General features: G+C 40.9%; 1 protein-coding gene and 2 non-coding genes across 4 annotated transcripts; 1 reads left to right on the top strand and 2 right to left on the bottom strand.

The window, feature by feature from the left end:
* Window positions 1–2,210: 2,210 nt before the first annotated feature.
* On the bottom strand, window positions 2,211–20,203 carry eogt (EGF domain-specific O-linked N-acetylglucosamine (GlcNAc) transferase). Of its 2 annotated transcripts, none has more exons than XM_086198654.1 (16): window positions 19,676–19,842; window positions 18,381–18,634; window positions 17,240–17,340; window positions 14,290–14,398; window positions 13,945–14,039; window positions 13,756–13,860; window positions 9,436–9,542; window positions 9,023–9,126; window positions 8,807–8,899; window positions 8,547–8,618; window positions 7,619–7,705; window positions 4,555–4,623; window positions 4,198–4,259; window positions 3,958–4,077; window positions 3,600–3,702; window positions 2,211–3,413 (listed from the first exon to the last, which is right to left on the bottom strand). In XM_086198654.1, exons 2-16 carry the CDS (start codon window positions 18,582–18,584, stop codon window positions 3,267–3,269), a joined length of 1,578 nt encoding a protein of 525 aa, XP_086054780.1. In that variant the 5' UTR covers window positions 18,585–18,634; window positions 19,676–19,842; the 3' UTR covers window positions 2,211–3,266. The 2 variants fall into 2 exon arrangements, with proteins under 2 accessions (XP_086054780.1, XP_086054779.1); XM_086198653.1 differs by lacking the exon at window positions 19,676–19,842 and adding an exon at window positions 20,132–20,203 and having other exon boundaries at window positions 2,212–3,413.
* trnar-acg (transfer RNA arginine (anticodon ACG)) lies at window positions 10,791–10,863 on the bottom strand. Its single transcript has one exon. It is a non-coding gene; the product is annotated as a tRNA-Arg (tRNA).
* On the top strand, window positions 12,733–12,804 carry trnae-cuc (transfer RNA glutamic acid (anticodon CUC)). Its single transcript has one exon. It is a non-coding gene; the product is annotated as a tRNA-Glu (tRNA).
* Window positions 20,204–20,859: the final 656 nt, after the last annotated feature.

Below are 20,859 nucleotides of genomic sequence, written 5' to 3'. Positions count from 1 at the left end.
ACTAGTTCCCTCAAATTAATTAATTTGTGGCCACAATATTTAACTTATGACAAATTGTATTATTTTGAAGTCACAATATGTTCACCTAATTTAATTAAGTTGTAGCCAATGATATATAACTTAGTCCTTCAACAAATACATTTTCCTGCTACTTAGTTATTTTGAGGCCACAAGCTATAACTTGTTACCTCAATTTAATAAATTCACCGCAATGACCGATAACCTCTTCACACATGTAAGTTCCTTAATCGAATTTTTCTAAGATAAAAAAAAGTTATTTAATTCAATTTTGAATTGAAGTTTCTATGAGGATTCCATGCTTTGATTAAATTGTGCAAACAAGTTTTATCTCTTGGCTTCAAAATAATAAAACAGAGGGAACAGGATATGTTGTGGCCATGAGTTCATAAATTATAAGGCTGAGTTATAGGCTGTGGTAATAAAATAAACTGTTTGTGTCTATGGCCCCTCTGAGGCTCCGTACTAAACCCCGCCAGCCACCCAGAAACGTTAGTTTCAGCACTGCGGACAGCTCCAGACTGTCCTGTCATTGTGCTCTTCTCTGAGCTGCTGCTGTACGTGCTGCTGTCAAATAAACAGCCTGATCTAATTTAGAGGGACCAAGTCGATAAAAGTAGCTTAACTGTGTAAAACTTCAATAAAGAAAGTAAGAACAACATTTATAAAGCATAATTTATCCTGTGTGACAACAGGGATCAGAGGCAGGCGAGGTAGCTAATGGATGCACCGGACCATAACACTTATCTCATCAGAGGAAGCACATCATGTGACGTAGAGCAAAGTGTTTACAATTTAATTTACATCCTGGATACACTAATACATCTCCTATTACAGAGCGGTATCCATTTCCGTGTCCAATGTGCAGATATGACAAGTTATAGGTTGTAGAACAGGTAAGAGTAGAGGCTTGAGGCCTGCTGGCGTGTCAAGTATCAGAGGGTTATAAGATCTCCTTCCGGGGTGTATTGGCCCAATAATCATCACCCAGGGGAGGAAAACATTAGTGCCAGAGCTGCTCATAACTTGAGGAATATTTCTCCCTCCTGAATCAATATCTCTTCATTAATCTCTCTGAAAGATATTGTTTATCTGGTGTTGGGGGACGCCTGGATGTGTGTCCAAGGTAAGATGAGCTGTTTGTAACTGATTCGCCTGGTGAGAAATCTTTTAAGATAAATTAATTATGATATCGATCACAAACTGACTTTAAAGCGAGATTTAGACGAGAAATAAGGCACATCTATGCTGGAGTGGTGCTCGTGAATAATGAAAGCTGAGTCTGCAGAAGAGGCTACGACTGCAGAAATGTCAAATTAAAATAGGACGCAGGCAGTCGAAGCAGCTGGTGGAGAAAACAAAACACGCTCTAAACGTAAAAGAACAAATCACAGCTGATCTAATGACAGTATTCACAGCTGGGTGATCAAACTCCAGCCTCAGCTGTCCTGAAGAACCATTTCTCCCGGGCCGAGAGTACGACCACCCAGGCATTGCTGATACAGACCTCCGGACTTCCAGAGGTCCAACCTGAGGCACTGAATGTGGAGCCTGTTTAATGATGACAGAAGAGAGGCAGTGTATAGTTTATAATGTAGGTCGGAGAGCGCCGGTGTGTGTGTGTGTGTGTGTGTGTGTGTGTGTATGTGTGTGAGTGCGCGAGAGAGACAGAGAGAGAGAGACAGAGATTTTGGATACACTCAACAGAGCTAAAAAAACAAGGGTTGGTCATTGATTTTGAGCTGCCATGAAGGTTAATGAGAACAGACATCTTGGTTCCTCTGCTTTTGATCCGTGGAGATTCTTCATTCTTTACGAGGTCACCGGCAGTAACCTGAGCAGGCCCATAAATAGTGTCCATCCTAGACAGGCCCGGTGTCTGTCAATACTCCGAAAGTTCAGACACAACATCCGCAAAGAGCAGGCTGGAGCATGACTGCTGACACAAAACTGAAGTTATTGGACAAAATACACTTTCACACAGGTCATGGGACTCATTGGATCTGTGTGTGAATGAATGATTGTCACCCAGTTTAATTATACCTAACAGAGTGGATCCTGCAATGTTGAAAAATTAGGCGATTCATGTGTGGTGTTGTACTGCCCCCGTGTGGCTAAATGGTGTCATTGATAAATCAGGCAGTTTTTGAGGTCATCTAGATTTATTATGGTGACAGTAAAAACTGAACTAGTGCCCTTTTGCAAAGAGCCCTTTCCTTCCTTAGACCGGATTGTGCCAAACTAATGAAAGCGACAGCCAGGAGATGTCTGGCATCAGCAAGAACTGGCAAGACACTTGTTTCTCCTTCAAGGTCAGACTAGCAGAGATGATTGATTAAGATGAATTAAAAAGCTGACGTCTACAATGGCCAACACAGAACATCATCCTTTTAAAATTATTTATTTCAAAGAATGAAACAGTTTTTGAATGTGAAATTCCCAAAAAGTCTGACCAAAAATGATGAGTTCAACACCGTTTCATTGATAAATAAAACACCAAGGTCATGGAGACACTGTGCGTTGCATTATACTGCATGCAAATTGTCCTAATTCAATCACAGCAAATGTAACAAAATACTAACAGCACTCAAAAGGCATTAGGACATCTGATAGCAGCATTTGTGTCATTTGACCATACTGATAATGTTTTCCTTTTGGTAAACTTCAACTGACAGAAACACACATAAACTCCAATTACAGACCATAAAAGTTCTATTACAAATCCGGTCACTAATGGAAAAACCTGATACAATACTTACAACCTTTAAAAGTGTTAAAACATACAAGTATTGATACAAAAACATCCTGTGTGTGTGATGATCCTCACACAAAAGAAGCTGACTTGTCAGTCAAAATTACTGCTCATCGTCGGTGTTTTCTGGAATGTGTTCAGGATCTCTGGCATGATTGTCAGCTGCTCTGACAAGGCTTACATCGAGGTGAAACGTATCAAATGTGACAAGATGTTGGATGTGATTGGATGCTATAACAGCTGCTCATTAGCTAACTTTGTCAGTGTGGAATTAAGTAGACGCAGCAGAGGTAATGAAGAATCACAAAACACGTCTTGGCGTTCTCCAGATGCTGCCACGCCTCCTACTTTCATTAATTTGACGCTCGTGAACGTGGAAGCCATTCAAACCTTGACCTGTCTGGCAACTGACTTCCATTTATCAAAAGACCACCGAGAACCACTGACAAAAAAAGCACACCAGCGACATGCTTTACAAGTTTTGCATCTAGAGAGGCTACAGTTCATCATGAAGGATATGGTGCTGCCACTTGGGGTGTTGTGTGATGTAACTGGCTGCGTCCAGCACAAGGCGCATGAACTCTTCCACCTCAAAGGAGTAGTTGGTAAACTTCGGATGGTCCCCAAGGGTGGGATGATGACCCTATGAGAAAATGAATATATGTGTGGTCAGGCTTTCCACACGGTTAGATAAAAGAGATGAAATGAATTCTCTGCAGTAGCCGTGATTACTCACGCACATAATTAAATGTGTGCATTTGAGGGTGAACTGAGGAAGCTCCTGCTGAGGTGTGGGGGAGTTAATGGCTGTTATGGGAATTTCCCCTACCTTGTCCTGCGGGAACACTTTGTCCATTTTCTGCCAAGTCACATATCGGATGCCCCGCAGTCGTGCCAAATCTCGATAGCAGCTCTCATCCTGACAGTTATATCTGGGAGGGACAGATGCAGAACCTTTATCTCCTGCTGTCCTCGCTCCACCTCACAATGTATGCACATTGTGTGTCTCTTATCTGTGTCACTCACTGAATTACACAAACACTCCTGCATACATGCACAGTTTATCCAGGTCTCATGCTTAATTAGGATTCTGCAGTCATACACCAAAGTGTCTGAGGGTTACTTTACCAAACCATTTCCTTGTCTTTCTAACTATCACGCTCACACGCAAACAAAGTGTCACTCACAGCTCAAAGATGACAGCCCAGTCAGGGAGGAAGAGGAGGTGGGTGAGACCGGCCCCGTGCATGCCTATGAAGATGTCGGAGTTGTGGGTTACTCTCAGCTGCTCCAGGAATGGAAACTCCCTGTAGGAACGACAGGCAGTTAGTCATTCATCAATCATAAGCGCACAGCAAACAATATTACGACTAATCGTGACACTCATTATTTATTTGCGTATACTTGGAAAGTGCACCACAACTCACTTGAATTTGTAGTCCACCACGCTGATCTCAAACAGTGGCACAGTCTTGAGAGCATTTATGAGCTGTAACAACAACAGAAGGGTGAGTTCTCTGATCAATGAGAGAGCAAACAAATATGGGCAGACACCATATAAATCACAAGCCCCTTTCACTTGTACTGTTCATAGTCAGTAAGATTTCAAACTGGCACTTAAGAGAGGAGGGCAGTAAATCAATAGGGACGAGGAGTGGCTGAGGGAGTTGTATAGAGGGAGGAAACAGAGAGACAACAGAATGGATGAGAGGAGGACATGTGGTAGAACATGATTGAGGGAAAGGAAGCAATAAGAGAAGGAAGGAGGAAGGAGCCAGACTCACCTCCACTTGGTTTAATATCCGTCTGTATTCTGTGCTGCGTGCCAGCAGGGTGACACGAACACGCCCCTCCTGCAAACAGCATCACCCCCAATAATCAATCAGCCAAGGACAGAGAAGATAGGCAGCTAGGAAAACATGATGTTCACTCAGAATAACTTCCAGACTTTGACTTCAAACATCTCTTTAGACAGCAGAGTGGAAGGGACAGATCAGGTGAAGTCCCATGACAGGAGTCATTTCTTAGAGGGAACCAGTTCTCAACAGTTTAGAGGAAGGAAGAAAGGTGCTCCTTGTTTTCTGGTCTTCTGCTGCCACCTTGTGTCCTGAAAAAGTAGCTTGACTTTGCACGTGTGTGTGTGTGTGTGTGTGTGTGTGTCTGTCTCTCTGTCTGTCTGTCTGTCTGTCTATATGTCTGTCTGTGGGTCTGTGTTGTCACACATGGGAATGAATAATCCCTTTATCAAACTAACAAGTATTAAAAAAAATCTTAAAAAGTGGTGAAATACAAGATTTGTACATAATCATCCATCGTCGTCTACCGCTTATTCCTTACTAGTAAGGGTCGCAGGGGGGCTGGAGCCTATCCCAGCATCTACGGGCGAGAGGCGGGGTACACCCTGGACAGGTTGCCAGTCCATCACAGGGCCAACATACAGAGACGAACAACCATTCACACTCACATTCATACCTACAGTCAATTTAGAAAATCCAATCAGCCTAGTCCCCAAATTGCATGTATTTGGACAGTGGGAGGAAGCCGGAGTACCCAGAGAGAACCCACGCAGGCATGGGGAGAACATGGAGACTCCACACAGAAAGATCCCACACCCGAGCCAGGACTCGAACTTGGAACCATCTTGTTGTGAGGCCACAGTGCCAACCACTGCACCACCGTGCAGCCCAAGATTTGTACATAATGAACTAATCAAACATGATATTTAGTTGGAAATGTAGCTAAGAGTTTATACAGGAAGCTAAAAATGGATTAATCTAACATCACATCTGCATCACTTTAATCTGATTTTTTAATGAAAATGAGAATGATATAAAACTCAAAACAACTGTCTCAATCAATAATCTACAACACTGATTGAGTTCTTAAGTTTTAATATTTACAGTTTTCTGATTATACTGACTAATCATGAGCACCTTCACTAGTAAGAGTCTGAATATGTATTCCACCATTGATTAAAACCTGTGCAGTCTCCTGTACACGAAGACAACAACCACTCAGGGAGCTTATTTTTCTTCTTTAAAACATATTTGAGAGGATATTGAAAATGATGCCATTCTGTAGTCGAGCAGACTAGAACAAATCATGAAATGGGGCTCCGAGGAGGAGAGGGCTGGTGGAGGCAGATGAATAGAACACAATGCAGGAGCATCCCTAGCTGTGCCATTAATCTAGGGATGAAAGAAGGAGCCTGGGGAGAGGGTCGGGCCTGGGACAACATTCATTCAGTCGTTGGCTAGCTATCACTAGCACGCCAAGTCTTACTGAAAAGCCCCTTGGCTTTTTTCCAGCGAGGGCCATGAAAACCCGATCAGTGGCCAACGTATGAAGAAAGCCATTATCAGGGTTTCGTACTGATAACAATACTGTCAAGCCCTTCAAAGCTGGGATCATGCACCAACTGTGAGGACTCCTGGAGGGTTAAAGATGCAGGACATGAATAAATGTGCAATATTAATGGATGTAGTTTACAGATATACGTGAAAAATAATCCATGTCAAATTGTATGATGGGTTAACTTTAGCTGATGACAGTCCACCTATATAAGATCACATTCACGACTTGTTTTAATGTTGCTTTCATGCTTTGTCTAAACACTTGCTTTTTTTCAGTATTGTTCTGATTACGAATTAATCAACAAAGCAGGATCAACTATTCTTGGTGGAGATGTGTATCTGTGTTCCCTGTGCCACTAAGACAGAATGTATGATGGTGGATGTTGCGTTGTGTGTGTTGTGTAGTGGTTAAGATACAGTGCTCTCACCACCACTTATGTTTCCCTTCTTATGAAAGCGTATATCGGACTTGAAATTTAACTCTTTGCCACAGCAAAACTTACCTCTAGTAGATTTTTTTAATGCCTTAAAGAGGCAAAGGCTTGACAATAATAGTTATTTTCAGTGTTACCCGTCCGAATATATTTTTGAGTGACTTCATGGCCCTTGAGTCTAATTCCAATATACAAAAACTGGATATATGCATAAAATCGCAGGCCCATTCACAATTCTGCAGGAATTTTCTAGTTTAAAATCCTGAGATATCTCAGATTGGAATCACAGACAAGAGTTGGGGAGAAACTGTAGCTTATCTGCTACATGATTTGAAATGCTAGTTAACTAAACTATGTCCCTGATTGGTCCAGTGGTTAGGATTTGGTGCTCTCACTACCACAGCCTGGGTTTGAGCCTGATGTGTCTCGATTCCTGTCTTGTGTGTCCTGTTTTACTTTGTAGTCATTTCCTGTTTTACTTTGTAGTCATGTCCTGTCTCCTGACCTCCCTCCTGTGATTACCTTACGTGTCTCACCTGGGTGATTACACCACCTGTGCCTCGTTTTCCCTGTGTATTTAACCTCTGTGTTTCCCCTGTTCCGTGTCGGGTCATTATTGCCTACATTTTAAGAATTATTTTCATTTATTTTAAGGTTAAGGGGTTTAGAAAAAAAATTCAAGGAGAGGAACGCTTTCATATTCCTGGCTACATGCTTCAGAGAAAAGTCCGTCAAATGGATAAAGACACACCTGCATTTTGTTTCCTTTCAGAATTCAACCTGAAGCCGTTTCTGTTACGCAGTAACGCAGAATAACCTCTCAAATATGTGCTTAGAACCAAGTTTGAAACTCGCTTAAAATTGGAACCTGTGTCATACAAAATTTGGTAGGTGTGTGTTTTTGCAAAAAACTGCATGTAAACTGAATATCTAAATGCAGCTTGTTTCAGGAACATTCTGTGGACTTTCTGTAACTCCGTACAACTCTGTAAAAATGACCATGAAATGAATAAACACCTTTTACATTATTAAAAAAGGTTCCTAGGTACAGTACTTCTTACCTTGGGTCCATCCTGCCGTATGTTCAGCCGATGGAGCACATGTTGGGAGAATGCCCGAAACATTCCTTCACTGTAGCAATCGGAGATCTGCCATCAACATCCACAAAGTATCAACATTATACACGTTTGGTCATTTCATGTTCTCTTAATGCTACTTAGTTTACATAGATAATTATAGTTAAGTCTAGCCATACACAAAGACTACACATACTAAAAATGCTTTAACAGTAAATAGTCTGCTCCACTTGAAATCAACTGAAAAACAGAAGCTCCCTCAAGATCATAGTGAGTGCACAATATTGAGTTTTTTGCCGAAATGCCAATACTAAACAACTGATTTGGCAGACAGCTGATATTTGTCAATGCTGATATTTTCTGTACAAAAACAAGTTGATGTGGTAATGTTTTTTTCATACTGACAAAAACTGCATAAACGAGTTGAATTTTAAAGAGCGATAATTAACTTTGTTTCCATAACATTTGGAAAAGCACGTCACTCCTTGTTGTTTCATCATGAACAACAAAGAGCAAAATTGACGACACTAATCTTGATCTGCTGTGATGGCAGAAATATCAGCAATCGGGCTGAAACCGACATATTTAAAAAATTACCAATATCTGCTGCTAGTGCCGATATTATTGCGCATCCCTCAATCATAGAGCCACAGGTGCCTCTTCATTGTCTCAGAGTCAACACTTCCTGACATATTGAATACATGACCAGAAGTTCGTCTGCTTGCTTCACACGCCTCTGTGTGCCGTACATATGAAAACATCCAACATGAAATATTAGACAAAAATCATACATGGTACAAGTAAGCCAGCGTCGATGGGAAAATTGGGACACTGTTGTATGGTCAAAGCACAGCATACAACACAGTGATGACAACACAGTGATGACATCTCATTAGTAAATACACTGACTCACGAGAGGTGTGTTATAAAAGAGGCCGTATCGCATTCTCGGCAGGAGGGAAAAGACAGCATCTTTGAAACACACCTATGGACAAGTGGACAATGGCTTATTTAATACATTGTAATGCAAGCATGCAACATAGCAACCAAAATATCTCAGTGCCAAGGCACGAAACAATACCATAAAAGCCCTTCCCAAATCTGACCAATCATTATCTGGTTATTTTCAAACCAGAGCACCATTTCAAGTCATGTGTGCTGTGTTATACCTACTCTTTTGGAATCATAGGTTTTCAGGTGGATGATATCATACTGTGAGAAGGCCTTCCAGGTTTCACGGAACAAATCCCCATAATCATAAAAACTCTGGTAAGCCAACATAAATAGAAAGGAAAATATTGTTATGGATAATGGAAACTTATCAAATCTACAAACAGGACAATTGTCATCCCCCCACAGAAGATTTAGAGGGAGGCAGCAGGCACCCACCGTGTCCCACATGATTATGTTGATATCTGCGCTGAAGGAGTTGTTGATGTGCTGGGAGATGTAGAGGTTGACAAAATCACAGAAATGGTGATACATATTCACCCCTGTTGAATAAACACAGTTATTTTGTAATTGTGTCACAAGTAAAAAGGAAAATAGATTAAATGGGAACAATTGTATTGGGTCTGACATCTAAAATAAGTGTACATGCCAATTTAAAAAAAAGAACACAGCAGGAACACTATTAACTATGCTTAGTAGTTTAGTGTCGGACTACAAAAAGTTTAAAGCACACACTTGTAAAACTGTAAATATGCAATTTGTTTATTTAAGGGAACTGTCAGCAAAATCATAAGGCAATCAAACTGGACTGTACAGAATGTAAAATGAGACTTACGAGTTATGATACTTACCAGCATCTAGTTTCATGAAAATTGAGGGTTTTTCAATTATAGTGTCACAGTGATCATCCTGCAGGGGATGAAAGTCCAGCTCCATGTATGTTTGCAGCTCTGCATACCTACATAAAAGCACTCCATGTCAATGTACAGTACTGCTGTAGCTGTAACTATAAAATATGAGTAGATATCAATGATTCCATGTGGTGCCAGTAGCAATAGGCTAAATCTCAGCAATGAAACGAAGAACTGCTACAAGACAACACCTTCCAATAGGATTTGCCCTCTTTGACTACATCTAAGGTATGAAAATGGGCCTACTTTTGGTGACCCATGTGGCATCAAATAGGCACTGAAAAACAAAAACAATGAGCACAGTACACTGTACACCACTGGGATGAAACGGTTGAAAAAAAAACGAAAAACTGCAGACATAAGGGTTGGGGGTGGACCCTATCCCAGCAGCCTTCTGGTGAGAGGCGGGGTTCACCCTGGACAGGTCACCAGTCCATCACAGGGCCAACACATAGAGACAGACAACCATTCACACTCACAGTCACACCTACGGTCAATTTAGAGTATCAATCAGCCTCGTCCTCTCTTGATGTCTTTGGACTGTGGGAGGAAGCTGGAGTACCAGAGAGAACCCACACAGGAACAGGGAGAACATGGAGACTCCACACAGAAAGATCCTGAACTCAAGCCGGGACTCCAACCCAGAACCTTCTTGCTGTGAGGCGACAGTGCTGACCACTGCACCACCGTGCTGCCACTGATTTATTAATTATTTACAAAAAAAATTACCTTGAGAATCATTCCACATTTGGAGGCTCATATAAAGGCACTACACCTAAGTGCTAAAGCTTTTATGAAGGATGACCAGTCAAGCAGTACCATCTCAGAGCATCACCCAAGCCACAGCTCCCCCCCTCACTTTGAGTTGGCAGCACAAACGAAGTGGATTGAACATAGTGCTACTTTTAGCATTTTTTAATTAAGTCTTACTCATGTTTAAATGTAATTATTAATTTTCATCATATTTAATTGTGGTTGAATAAAAAGTCTGAGAATTTTAGTGCTGTGCAAGAAAATTGCAACCATTTCAGTCTAGTGTTCAATGAAAATTGACCTCAGCATCTTTTGGAGTTTTGGCCAGCTGATTTTGACTCTAGATATACATGACAAACATTCTGCAATGCCATTGTAACTACAATCACACATCATGAAATGCTGTGAGTGAAGAATTTCACCATAACAAACTTAAACGTCTCAATTACAAAGATAGCTCAAAAAAATACTGTCTATTTGTTCTCTGGTCAGTTGTAACCATCCAGCTCCCCTCAAAAGTGGATGGGGAAAAAAAGCAAACGCGAGCCAGCCAGGAGTCGAACCTAGAATCTTCTGATCCGTAGTCAGACGCGTTATCCATTGCGCCACTGGCCCACAGAGGTCACACTCACAACTAAAGAGAGAAAGTAAAACAAAAACCAATACAAGCCCTGTCACATTCTTACCCCACCTCCCCTTGCCTCCTCTCAGGTCGAGCTGAGTGCTTTCAATACTTTCCATCATTACAGCAACAAGAGGAACTATATAAACATACATAGTACACATATGAGGTACACATATATACTTAGATTTATGAATCAAAATATCTGTAGTTTTAAAAGTGAGGTAAAGAATGTCTATATTTGTACTGGTTAAGATTACAAAGGATGGGCCCTCTGTTCTATTGACATTAGAATGTCAAGATTCCGAAATATTTTTCAGTGTGCTGAAACAGTCTGTATTCTATTACCGCTGTCAGCTGGACTGCTTTATCACATCAAAAAGTATCAACACAACAATTATAAATTGACTTTGGAAGCATATGTTTGTTTACTTGTTTCCCAAAAGGGGCTCTTTTTCAAGCTCAGCAAACTCTGATCCCCAGATAGGAAACTGAGTTTTCTGATTTAATTTTTTCCCCTCCGGAATTTGGCATTCTCATGCAGACATAAGGCAAGTATGAACATATCTTTTGTAGCAAAGTGACACAATAATCATTCTATTGAAAGCAGGTTGTGTACACACATGAATGTCGTGCATTAGTGTGTGTGCATGCACAGTGGTGGAAAAACTAAAATGCTCTTACGTAAAATGTCCAGGTATCAAACTTCACTGAGGCAACTGCATTTAAAAGATGTGATAAAGCATTTAAAAGATTTCAAGGTATTTTATTATTTCATTTGCGAGAGAATTTGATATCATATTAAGATATTATGTGAAAATGTTGAAAAAAAAAGATACATGCGTGCGCACACACACACAAACACACGAGTTGTTTATAGAAGATGATGATGATTAAAATGTAAGGAGGGTCAGGACAAGATGTTTGCTTCCTTCTGCCCCTTCTTGAACTTATGTGTTAAAACCTTTATATGGACTAGGTGATATACTTGTGTACAGAGACTTTTTTTTTAAAATTATTGTATTTTATATGTTTGAGAGTTCGAGATAAAGATCAAATCAAAAATCCAATCAAATCAAATGATACTTTTTACTCAAATGTTTTTATTCAAACCCATCACTTTCTAGTTAATTTGAAGAAAAAGATTTTGCACAGAAAACCTCATTAAGATTATGTGTGTTCAAATTAGACACTGCCAACTTCAAGAGGACACAATCAGAGCAGCACAACTGGAACACACAGAGCTTTAGCTTGACCTTTAGGTCAATGACTCAAGGCTGAATGCTTCTGAGCATTGGAATACAAAACACAAAGTAGAATGGGTACTTCAATTTTTGATTCTTAAACTAAGAATCAGCATCAAGTACTTCTGCTTTGAGTATCTGAACATGCTGAAGCATAGGTTCTCACCAGAGAGTGTCTTAATTATAAAATGTCAACAATCCATCCATTTTATACACTGCTTACCCATTAAAGGTTGCAGAGAGAGGGGGGCTGGAGCCTATCCCAGCTGACATTGGGTGAGAGGTGGGGTTTACCCTGGATGGGTTGCCAGTCAGTCACAGGGCCATTCGGAGCAATTAGGGACTTACTATCTTGCTCAAGGACACTTCATCATGGTCACCAGGGGAAGTGAGGAGCGAACCAGCAACCCTTCGGTTGCTAGACGGCCACGCTACCTCTGAGTCATGCCGCCCCCAAATATCAACAATTCAATGAGAAATGTTTCAACATAAGTCATCTCAATGGGAGAAAGACACCACCTAGTGATGATCTGTGTCCCTGCACCCATTAAAGTGCCAACCTGACAGCTGACATGCCAATCATTCCAACTATGATAAGCTTGTGAGGAAGCTTGTACCTCCCTGGTGGTCTAGTGGTTAGGATTCGGCGCTCTCACCGCCGCGGCCCGGGTTCGATTCCCGGTCAGGGAACAAGTGTTTTGCAACGTAAAATGAAATCACTCTCTATGGATTCTTGACCTAATACCACTTCAAGCCTGGAATGGCACACGGCACCACATGGTCCTCAGACAACTGGGGGTTTATAACTATGAACAATATGAATACATGAAATGAAGTTCAATAAAACAATAAAGTAGTTCCATTAATGGAATGGAAGGCTGACTTTGAAATTATTTTACATTTTGTCATCTATGTGACACTACCTTGATTAGCTATGTTAATGCACCTACAAAGCCCTCATCATCACAGTTGTCTTGGCAATCATGGTGACAATGAGAATATTTACAAAACTGTTCCAGCTCCATAGCAGGCTAGTGGTTAGGATTTGGCACTTTCACCACTGCAGCCTAGGTTCATTTCCCACTCAAGGAATGAACTTTGGGGCACTTCAATGATTGATATCTGTTTAATAGGAACTCAGATCCTTGGATCACACATCAAAATACATTTATATAATATGATCCCATCTGTAAACCCAAATTTCAACATGAATCCTACAAGCAACACTGAGATCTTTTCATAAAATGTGGTAAATTGAGTCATGATAATGCATCACGTGTTGGATGTAACCAGTTGCATGTATTTCTTTACAGGAGCAGCGAACATAGTGAAATATCTGTTTCTCATGTTTGTTTTTTACATGACAGGTGAAGCTAAGTGTAACCATATGAATCTATTATCAACTGGTTTGTTGTCTAAGACAGCTTCAAGGACTATAATTTAATTGGTATCCGTCAGCAAATATTCAAAGCTGGGGTCTTGGTATCAGAGATTTAAAAAAGTGATATCGAGCCATTCCTAAGAGAGTTACATTATTGAATTACAGTAGTTGTTACAGGCAAACATGCGACAGCTACGATACATCATACATTTCATTAAGTGCAAGTAACTAAGTGCATGAATGAATGTGTCCGGCCTCACCAAGACTGCAGAGGGCTCTTGTGATCTCCCTCTGAAACAAGTGCTTGCTTGTTGAGTCTGCATCGACCACCAATCTCACCTTTCTGGATGAAGTCCTCCTTGTATCTGCAGCAAACCAACAGTGAGTGACAAGACACTCTGATCAGTGTTTTGTCTTTTTATGGTTATGTTGCTTTCAGCGACACTGACCGTTCATGACCTCTGCGTGGCCTCCGCAAGTCCAGATAAAGGTTAGTTGCCTTACAGAATCGAGTGTGGCTACTGCATTTCAAAGACGAGTCCCCCTGGAAAAGTTTTATGATTGGAAATATTTGGTATTTAATAAAATAGTAATGAAGTCTTGAGAGGTTGAGAGAGGTGTTTTTTTTCTCCTATATACCCATACTCACACTCTTCATACTGCTATTAAAATGCAAATCCTATTCTGGCCATTTCGCTGTTGACTCTTGCTTAACACTTGTGTCTGCTTCTACCTGCTGTTTCTTCCTGTTGATTCAGAGAGCCCGTGGGAACTGAGGAAATGAGCAAACTTACATTCGTGCTGGCCTTGCAGAGTGTTTTGAGCTCGGAGAGGCGCTCCTTGACGTAGCCAAAATCAGCCTGTTTCCAGAAAACCTCCTGGGCTGCTTCCAGTGAACGGGCCCTAACAGAGCCGGTTTATACAGGTCAGGATATGCCAAAACCAACATGGTCCATCAGTGGTGCATGCAGTGAATGAGTGCATTATTACAGGACAATTCAAGCATTTCTCTGAAATTAAGGCCGGGAATCAATTCATAAATAATTATTCTCAATCTTTCTCATCTCAATTTTCATTTTCTAATTAGAATAACATGTTTATTTATTTGATCCCCTTTTTTTCCCAAGTTTACATTGTCCAATCAGTCCCAGGGAAAAGCTATATTGTTTCCATTTTCTGATGTATCATATATCTGATAGTTGTAGTTTTAGCATGTTTTCTGAACAAATGTATGCATCTAAGAGATGAGGAGCTGCTGTCTCAGGCGGCAGCAACGTTTATATGGATTTGACATGTTTCAAGATTCCTCTCAAAGAATCTCATTCTGTTACATCCAGACGGTTTTTATTGGAACTGGTTCCCAACGATTCTGTATGAACAAAGTAGATAAAATATTGCTTTTCTATGTGTTTATGCTTCTTGAACAGCTGGTTTGATGAATTAAATAAAACTTTATCCTACTTGATTAGCTGCATCCATTGCAAGGGCTCGCATGGCTGCTCCACACCACTTAAACTCAGACATAATTAGACTTGCAAGCAAGTATGAGAGAGGTCCGAGCCCTACGCAAGTCCACACCTGCTTCCCAGTAGACGTGGTATAAGTCAGACCTTTTGCTGAATTTTGCAGAGACAAGGGCGTCAAAAACACCTGAGCCTCATTTAATGTTAATAGCACCAATTATTGCCAAGATACTCAACACTGTCTTGAAATCAACACTTTATGGTTTTCAGTTTCTTGAGTAATCATAATACTTTGATTACTTCGTGCAGTGTATATACATTAATTGTGGACTAGCTGGGGATTTCAGAAAGTATACAGATCATTTCAACACATTCATTCAACAGCGCCACCTAGCTATTGATTGGCCTCTAATTTGGCACTGAGGTGAAGATACACACTTTCTCTTTTGGCTGGAACATTATTTTTGTTTATAACTTTTCCATTTTGAAGGCAATCGAAATTATTTTCACATACACACGCGCACGCACACATGCACACACACACTTAGAAAGAGATCAATAGAGGGGTCTACCACACCAGACAGGACCCCAGGTGCAGGCTGTGCAAAGATGTCACTGAGTGAAAGTGAAAGATTAAGGCAGGAAGAGCATAAATGGAACGCCATAACCAAGAGGCTGGCATAGAGGGCTGGAAGTCCCAAGATAAGAATGGAAGACCCCTCCTAAGGTGGGGGAGAATTTCTGAGCGAAGATGCTGTGGGACTTGATGGCTAATCAACTGGACTTTGTGTTGATGGACAAACAACAGGAGATGTGGTGATGGATCCGCGTTCACAAGCAACAGCAACAATAAAAAGGAACGCAGGAAGCTGGATAAATACAAAGGGCTAAAAGTGGAGTTTCAGACGATGTGGGGAGTAAAGGCAAGAGTGCTGAAAATAGTCTTGGGGGGCTGTGACCCCTAGACTGGGAGAGTGACTCCAGCAAATTCCAGGTACTGCATCTGAGGTCTCTGTCCAGAAGAGTGCAGTCCTAAGCAGAGCTAAAATACAGAATATATACTGTAAGTTTGAAAATTTGGTTGTAACTTTTACAGTTTTAATAATATGTAATTATTTGATTATTCTTCTCATTGGTGCCTGAAGATAATTTGTGTAAAGTTTCCTGCACATGGGCTTAGACCCTTGGAGGAGCTTGGAAAAGTAAGTTTCACGTTTTATTCAATTAAGTGAAAAACTTTCACCAGCAAATGTGGACGTGTCATATATCACCAGTTCAGCTCAATTCAGGTATACTGTGCAATAATGCATGTGGGTGATATGAGCAGAAATGCATTTTCCTTGATTGCAGAGCGGGCGGCACGGTGGTGCAGTGATTAGCACTGTCACCTCACAGCAAGAAGGTTCCAGGTTCAAGTCCCGGCTCCAGCACAGGATCTTTCTGTGTGAGTCTGCATGTTCTCCCTGTTCCTGTGTGGGTTCTCTCTGGTACTCCAGCTTCCTCCCACAGTCCAAAGACATCAAGAGAGGACGAGGCTGATTGATACTCTAAATTGACTGTAGGTGTGACTGTGAGTGGTTGTCTGTCTCTATGTGTTGGCCCTGTGATGGACTGGTGACCTGTCCAGGGAGAACCCCACCTCTCACCTGAAAGCCGCTGGGATAGGCTCCACTGCCTTTGGGTAAATTTTGTTTTGGACATTAAAAAATATTCTTTGCTGGTGCTACCTAACGGCCAACACATATTTTCATGAATTCTTTACTGTGTGGGGAGGTGAACTCAAAACCAAGTTGGGTTTTGACTTAACTTACAGTTACTGAGATATGACATAGTTCCAGTTTGGCGCCACCTAGAGTCCATATGTTGCCAAATTTGATACAGAGGTTCAATGGGGCCTGGGGACTAAGAATCCAATACATCACTCGTGTCAGGCTTGGACCTCTAATTAACACCTTAGCTGACACCACAATAGAGTCCCTGCAGGGTTTTTATGTTCATTCAGCGTGGAGGTTGTACAAAAAGATCTGAGATGTGAGTTATTACACTTCTGAATCGATGCATTCATGACATTATTATAGATATATTTTCACACTCCTAAAGTGGATTATGGTTTAACAAATTCAACACACATGAATAAAAAGTGTACGATGATGACAATCTGGTTAGGCACTAAGAGACTGAAGCAGGTGAACCATGTTGAGCTAAACAGGAAGTTTTGTATAAGAACAAGGAGAACAAATTCAGAACATGAATTGTGTGTGAAGGAGGAGGGGAATCTTACCAACCAGAGTCCGCTTGGGTACAGACAGGATAGCTGAAGCGCCTCTGTGGATCACAGCTCTTCTCATATCCCCAACAAGCAGATGAATCCTGTAATGCATCCTGTTGTGAAAACAAGTGGGATTTTTAAAGTGTGCATTGAGGTATGAGGACAAAAGCCCTTACTAGTGAAACACCAGATTTTTGAGGCAGTAGTTTGATTCAGCCTTATAGCCACACTAGCCTAATACTGCACTTTTACGTAATTCCAGGGGACATTGAATACATGAATTAAGTCTGTCCAGAGTCAGTTATTCATTTTCTGACTCTTGAAAAGCAGAACAAATAGTAAATTCCCCCCAGACTAGTATCTCTAACCAAGTGATGAACAATATTACAATCATTTTTACTCCTGATATGGTCGATGGACGATATTTACTAGTTGATTTTATCTGTAAAGAAACAAGTTAATATTGTATTTACGCATCAAAATCAAATATAAAGGTTTTCAATGTTAAAAGTTGTTTTTCTTCATTCCCAAATTATTTTGGAAAGCTCATAAATAACGAGAGGGGAAGGAGAAGGGACTTGAGCAAAAATGGACTGATGTAAATATCAAACATCAGCTGGTACATTTAAACAAGTCTAAGGGAAATCTTGTATATGGGTGACTCCTGGTCAGTGAGCCACAAATAAGTTTATAACTGGGTTCATAATGAGTATTTGTGGATATGATATCTTCATCTGTTCTCTTTCGTGGTTCAGTAATGTTATCATCATTTTTTTTCACCTTCATTCATTCACTAATACATCCCCCCTGGCTGTAAACAGTTCAGTTCATTTTAAATTTGTGTCATTATTGATAAAGCAAGAAGAAACTTCTGAGCCCCACAACTGTTGTGTCGTGTTGCAGGCTGTTTGAACTCCCACCCCGTTGGTGGTCTTACTAATTCTTACCAACAAAGCCAAGTTAACAGCGGCAAGAGACAAATTTGAACGATCTCATCAATCAAATTTTCAGGCTCTCAGCACTCCATTAACAAAGGGTTTTGTTTTGCTCCCCTGATAGCATTTCCTCACTCAAGGTCAATGCAGCCCAAGGGTCAAATGGTGAGAAAATATTTGCTCAGTGAATGGTTCCACTGACAGGGTGCATATCTTACTTTAAAAGGACAGAGCGGGTCCAGTCGGCACTGCTTGGCGACCCTCTTGTTGTTGTAAAGGAAGTAGGGTACGTGCTCAGGCGGCAGGGAGATGCTACTGTATTCAAGCAGTGGTGCTGGTGGTTTGCGGTTGGTGTTCTCAGCACTCTCAGTGGTGACCACAGTGGTAGACACAACTATGCCCAGCGCTACCAAGAGCAGCATAGTCAGAACTTTACAGTCATGAGAGATAACCCGCCTCTCTTCACACAGCTCTGAGGGAAAAAAGGAGACACATGCACACTCTGAGTTGCACTCTGTAATCTTGGTTGAAAGCCTGACACCACAGTAGACAAGCATGTGGGCACTAACAAACATGTGGGAACGCAGCTCCACACAAGGAAAAGGGCCCTCTGCAGGATGTACTGCTGATTTCCTTCTGTTGTCTCAGACAACTAGAGGGGCACATGATCAGTGCAGCCTATGCAGCTCCAGGTGGCCAAGCCAACATGGGCAGCCATAGTTCCATGATCCATGACATCTTTAGGGTGTAAGCACATTAAAATTTAGGACTGCTGTTAGTCTGTGCCATTAAAAACTCTCAAATCTCCACATTTAGCTTAAAGGAGCCTGTAAAGATTGTGGAATTATCAAACTCTATATTACAGCTTAGATCTCATTTTCAGGTAGGGATGATTATCGGTTTTGAACAATTATCAGCTTAGACATATTCATCTTTTTTGATATTATCAGTGTCTGCATATTTATATTTATGTTTTTTTTTACTGAGTAATGTAGTGCGCGAGAAAAAAAAACTTTCATACTTTTTTTTCTGGGTTAAGTGTGAAAAATTTGGTTCATAAATCTCAATTTTCAGTTCAGTGAAAGTCTGGTGGAAAGTCAGGACACTTTAAAGATACCGCCCCCACAAAAAAGCGTTTGTTTTTTGGAGCTATTTAATGAAAAATTTCAATTTATTTTCATTTTTCAGGATGTTACAAGTTTACAAAAACAATATCGTTAAGTCGTAGGCTTCCTTGTCTTACTTATTATTGGTACTGGCCCTAACAAATCAATATCAGCTGCTGCCAAGTTTAAAGAAAGGACGATTTACAGCAGGACACGAGCTCTTTCTCGTGAAGGTAACGGTACTGTGACGACGGGGCATAACGGGATGCTTTAAGCTACCACATCATTTACAACTTTTGTTATATATTAGACGGGATGTTATTGATGGTGACCTAATTTATATTCATCGCTATTGGCTTGCTCTCTCTTTTAAAGCTTTACGCCGACAGATTGTTTTTTTTCCCCACCTTTAATCCACAAAAGCCTTGTTGCGCACGAGCTCACCGAAGAAGCTAATTTAATTTCAGCAACCTAACTGACTCCAAAATGCAAGTCAACTATCAAACTTTTTAGCTAGCAATCAGTTATTTTGTGTCTTAATAAACTCGAAAAACGCACGGGATAAATCCTAAAGTATTCGGGAATTGCTCAGCTAGCTTGTCTGCGGGTAAGGTGTGAATAATTGCTTAAGCAGTGCAGATGTCTGACGTGTTTTAGGTGGTGGCTAACATGTAGCGTTTCTTATTACAAAGCAAAGCCCCCCTAACGCCACTTTAAGATGCGCCGTTGTGACAACAGAGAGAATTGGACAGGAAAATGATCTTCGTTTCAAGCGGTACAAAATGTTGCGACAGATAAAAATGTCGCTTATCGTGGTCGTCTCATCAACAGAAGTTGGAGATGAGTTTGAAGATGCCGTTTACCTGACTGCCCAGCCTGCCTTCCTCCAGACAGAAGCGCCGCTGTTGCCGGTGGTCGCCATAACACCGGAAACCGGCGTGTAATACACCGACAGCCACAGGGGGGCGCAGTGTCCCAAACTGTCCTTTCATCTGGTCTAAGATTCACTTTGCATTATATCCTCCTTCAGAAAAGGATAAAGGGGAATTCATTAATGAGGACATAAATAAAGCAAAATTAAATGTATTCAAATAATTGAACACCTAAATAATTAGCACATGGCTCAGAGGTAGAGAGGTCTCGCAGCAAGGGTCGCTGGTTCTGTCCTCACTTCCACCGGTGACCATGACGAAGTGTCCTTGAGCAGGATACTGAACCCCTAATTGCTCCTGATGGCCTTGCGACCCGTCCAGGGTTACGCCGCCTCTCGCCCACCGACAGCTGGGATAGACTCAAACCCCTCCGCGACCCTTAACGGATAAGGGGTAGAGAAAATGGCTGGATGGGAAAACAAGTACTTTGTCTTAGTTATATGTTTTTGTTTTTATTTTTATGTCTCATTTTTATTTCCAAATCATTCTGCTGATCAAATAAATGTTTCAGCTTTTGGTGGAAGAGTTACATAAATCATAGAGTAGGGAACCTTAATAATAAATAATATATATATAAAATAAAATACATAAATACATATATAAAAAATAAAATGTATAATTAAATGTTTACAAAGTGGAGAGTAATTTTGTTTAAAATA

Source organism: Aulostomus chinensis, chromosome 3 (genome assembly GCF_037954235.1).
Source record: "Aulostomus chinensis isolate RoL2024-O1b breed Wild chromosome 3, RoL_Achi_v1.0, whole genome shotgun sequence".
Taxonomy (NCBI): Eukaryota; Metazoa; Chordata; class Actinopteri; order Syngnathiformes; family Aulostomidae; genus Aulostomus; species Aulostomus chinensis.
Note: the sequence above shows the minus strand (reverse complement) of the source record. Positions and strands in the feature narration are given on the sequence as shown.

What these genes read in the sequence shown, in the direction of transcription:
- eogt (XM_086198653.1), bottom strand. Translation starts at nt 18,584, where the DNA reads ATGCTGCTCTTGGTAGCGCTGGGCATAGTTGTGTCTACCACTGTGGTC. An exon ending in GGATATTAAACCAAGTGGAG is followed by an intron (nt 4,260 to 4,554) that starts GTGAGTCTGGCT and finishes TTGTTGTTACAG; the next exon opens with CTCATAAATGCTCTCAAGAC. An exon ending in TGGGCTGTCATCTTTGAGCT is followed by an intron (nt 3,703 to 3,957) that starts GTGAGTGACACT and finishes TGTCCCTCCCAG; the next exon opens with ATATAACTGTCAGGATGAGA.